This window comes from Archocentrus centrarchus, chromosome 13, assembly GCF_007364275.1.
Source record: "Archocentrus centrarchus isolate MPI-CPG fArcCen1 chromosome 13, fArcCen1, whole genome shotgun sequence".
Lineage (NCBI taxonomy): Eukaryota > Metazoa > Chordata > Actinopteri > Cichliformes > Cichlidae > Archocentrus > Archocentrus centrarchus.
Window position 1 is genome coordinate 11,210,257 of NC_044358.1, and position 3,578 is coordinate 11,213,834.

Sequence of the window (3,578 nt, forward strand, 5' to 3'; positions counted from 1 at the left end):
TGCGCTGGAAATACAGGCACTATTATGAGTCTGTGTCAGCTAAAGATGACAACATCAAGGTTAGTTGTGCACTCTGTGCTGCGACAAAGTGCTATCTAGCTTCAAAAACACTTGGTCAGATTTGAAGAAACATCTGGAATCGCAACAAGGCGCAGTCAAACTTACAGAGCGAGTCCCACCAGATGGAGCAAAGCAGCAAGCTGCGACTAATGCAGGAGCCCCCCCAGCACCCAAACAACAAAAGTTGGACTTCAGTAGAAAACCAGTATGTGGGGGAGAGCTGAAGAGGTTGGTCAGACAGTATGCAGTAGAGGAAATGCTGCCCTTAAACACGGCTGACTCGCCCTCGTTTCATGGTTGTCATTTTTATGTTGAGGCAGCGGGGTGGGTGGGTGGGTGGGGTGGGTGGTGTTGTGCCAAAAAGTGATTTTTGGTATTTGACAGAAAATGATTGCCTGTATTTAAACAGCTGTGAAACATGTCAAACATTTCTCTCATGGATGATATCAGGTCATTTTGAGTGAGGAACAGCATTTCTATCACAAGGTAGAAGCTGCACTCAGTTTTTGGTGACTTTTATATATTTGTTTTTTATCAAGGTAAAAACTGTCATTGACATTAAAAATGTCTTTTTAAACAGAAATCAGGCTCAGAAGGCTGCAGAAATCACAACAAATATAACATCACAGTTCTATGAAGATATTTGAAGTGGCCAAAAAGAACTGGATTGATTATAATGTAGGTACAATAACACAGAAATCATTTCTTCATTTTGTAAATAAGCCCTTCATAAATCATGCTGACTGCACTCTCTTTACCAATATAAGCAAAGACATTACACATAAAAGCACACAGAAACATCAGAGTCACTTTATGGCAGACGATCACTTTTTGGCACAACACCGGCAGCTGTTGAAAGTAACTAATAAAGTAACTTGTAATCTAACATAGTTACTTCTAAAATAAACTAATCAGTAAAGTAACTAAGTTGCTTGTTAAAGGAGTAATCAGTAATTGGATTACTTTTTCAAGGTAACTGTGCCATCACTGGTCACAGATGACACAGTCAACTGGGGTTCAAGATCCAGGAGCTGCTCTTCACCTCCTGCCAAAAACACCACTGGTATGGTAAAATGTTTATGGGCAATATTCTCTGGATGACTGTAGCACAAAGTTAATGTTAAGCTAAAGTTCATTGTTTATAAACTATTGTGGCGAACTCCAGCAGAAGAAGGAGACAGAGATCTTGAGCTAACTCCAATTCCTGTGCTCCACCCACTGGTCAATTACAGGAATACTCGGGATGAGGGTCAAACACGTGCATGGGTAATTATAAGGAGTCCAGTAACATGAGCATGTGAGCGTTTCTGTCTTTAAGAGAAGCAGAATCAGCTCTCAGCTCAGGCAGGAGGCTTCACAGTTTGATTCACTGCTGCTTCGAAGGCAGAGGGAATCAGCACATTTATTGTATGTTCCTCATCATAATTTTCTCTTATGTTTTAATATCACTTGTATTGCTGATGGTTTAGCTTCATAACCCAGGGAGGAACTTTAACCTTTATTTGCAGCTGCTTCATCCACTGTACTGTGAAATTATTTCTGTACAAGCTGAAATGAGGATTAAAACAAACTCTACACAGGTTTTATATTTCACACTCAGTGCTTATTTTGACACTGGCCTTTTTAAACACTTATATTTCATGATTACTTTGTGTTTGTATATGTGTACAGTATTCTCCAATGTCTTGCTGATTGTGGTTATCTGTGTGAACAGAAGCTTACATGAACCTATGTACATGTTTCTGTGCAGCCTGTTTGTAAATGAGCTGTATGGTAGTACAGGGCTGTTTCCATCCCTCCTGATTCAGATCCTCTCTGATGTTCACACTGTTTCTGCTCCTCTGTGCTTCCTGCAGGTTTATTGTTTGTACTCCTATGGAAGTGTTGAGTTTTTGATTTTAGGTGCCATGTCTTATGACAGATATCTCGCAATCTGTTATCCTCTCCAATATGGCACACATATGACATGCAGTAAGGTTGCAGTCATCACTGCCGTGGTGTGGTTGTATAGTGCATTTATTGTTGTTGTTGTGATTTCTCTGAGTGCGTCTCTGCAGCTGTGCGGGAGCATCATTAACAAAGTGTACTGTGACAACTACTCCATTGTGAAACTGGCCTGTTCTGACACCACCGTCAACAACATCTATGAAATTGTTTATGTCTTTGCTGTCATAGTTTCTATTTTAATCCTGATTATTTACTCTTACATGAGGATACTGAGAGTGTGTTTTTCTGGATCCAAACAGACCCGACAGAAAGCCGTCAGTACCTGCACACCTCACCTCACTTCTCTCATCAACTTTTCTTTTGGGGCGTTTTTCGAAGTAGTTCAGAGCAGGTTTGATATGAGCACTGTACCAAATATGCTTCGCATTTTTTTATCATTATACTGGCTTGCATGTCCATCACTCTTCAACCCTGTGCTGTATGGACTAAAAATGTCCAAAATACGCGGATTTTTATTGAAAGGTTGTAGAATATTTACTGGATGTCATGTGTTGTCAAACAAATGTGTTGATGTGCAATAAACAGAACAAACATTTCATTGTGTCGTCTGGACTGTTGAATGCGTCATCGTTACATTTCTGTGGAAGTAACTGATTACAGTTTGTCTGCAGTTTTATACTAGTGTGATTTTGGTGAACTGGAAAATGAAAGTGAATGAAAATGAAAGCACTACACGTCAGTTTTTTCACTGCATACATTCCAAGTTCTGAATGGGTGGAGCTGATTTTTTATTTTTTATTTTTTGGCCTGTCATGTCTGGCAGTTTTTGCAATGAGAATGATGATCTGAATGCACTGTTGTACCAAACATTTTTGGTTTTACAAGAAGAGCTGTATAAGTTTTCTACAGGCTATTCTTGTTAATGTTTGTATTTTTATTTTATTTATTCTTGACAGGCAGAAAGGAAGAGAAGAAGAGAGAGAGAGAAAGAGAAGACAAAAAAGGGAGAGAACAGAAAAAAATAGAAGTTAGATAGAGGCACATATATATATATTCACATGTATATACATGCATTGTCACGCCAGAAGGTAAACAAGGGGGAGGACCCAGAAGCAGACACGGTAGACAAGCCTAACAAACACAAATATCTTTTATTTATCTACTACGTTTACAAACTCAAACAGATATTGAAACACTTTTAGCAAAACGAGGTGAACACAGGTACTTCACGGGCAGCTCACAGGTGGTTACCTGGGTGGTGATTGGCAGGTGAGTGATGTCGAAGCAGAGGGAGAGAGTGATTAGTGTATGGGAAGAGGAAGGGATAATTTACAACTAGTGCTGGAGAGGGAAAGGATGATTGAATGGCTTACTCAGAGTATACTGTAATTGAGTCCTTGAGGAAGCGGTGGTGTGGGCGGTGAGGTTCCAAAATGAGTCAGAGGGGGAGCAGGCAGGCTGAGGGCTGGTGAATCCGTGAAGCGAGCATAAACCTGAAGTGAGAATGCAGGAAATAATGCGTGACGAACAAGTCCACAGAAAGGCATACAAAACTCGAAACTTGAAGCAAA

At 40.1% G+C, this 3,578-nt stretch overlaps 1 protein-coding gene across 1 annotated transcript; it reads left to right on the forward strand.

The window, feature by feature from the left end:
• Window positions 1–1,598: 1,598 nt before the first annotated feature.
• On the forward strand, window positions 1,599–2,588 carry LOC115790140 (olfactory receptor 10A6-like). Its single transcript, XM_030743813.1, has one exon. The coding sequence runs from the start codon at window positions 1,614–1,616 to the stop codon at window positions 2,586–2,588; it is 975 nt and encodes a 324-aa protein (XP_030599673.1). The 5' UTR covers window positions 1,599–1,613.
• The last annotated feature ends 990 nt before the right edge of the window (window positions 2,589–3,578 follow it).

Bases quoted from the DNA above. Each gene is read 5' to 3' on its own strand.
- LOC115790140 (XM_030743813.1), top strand. From the start codon at position 1,614: ATGAGGATTAAAACAAACTCTACACAGGTTTTATATTTCACACTCAGT.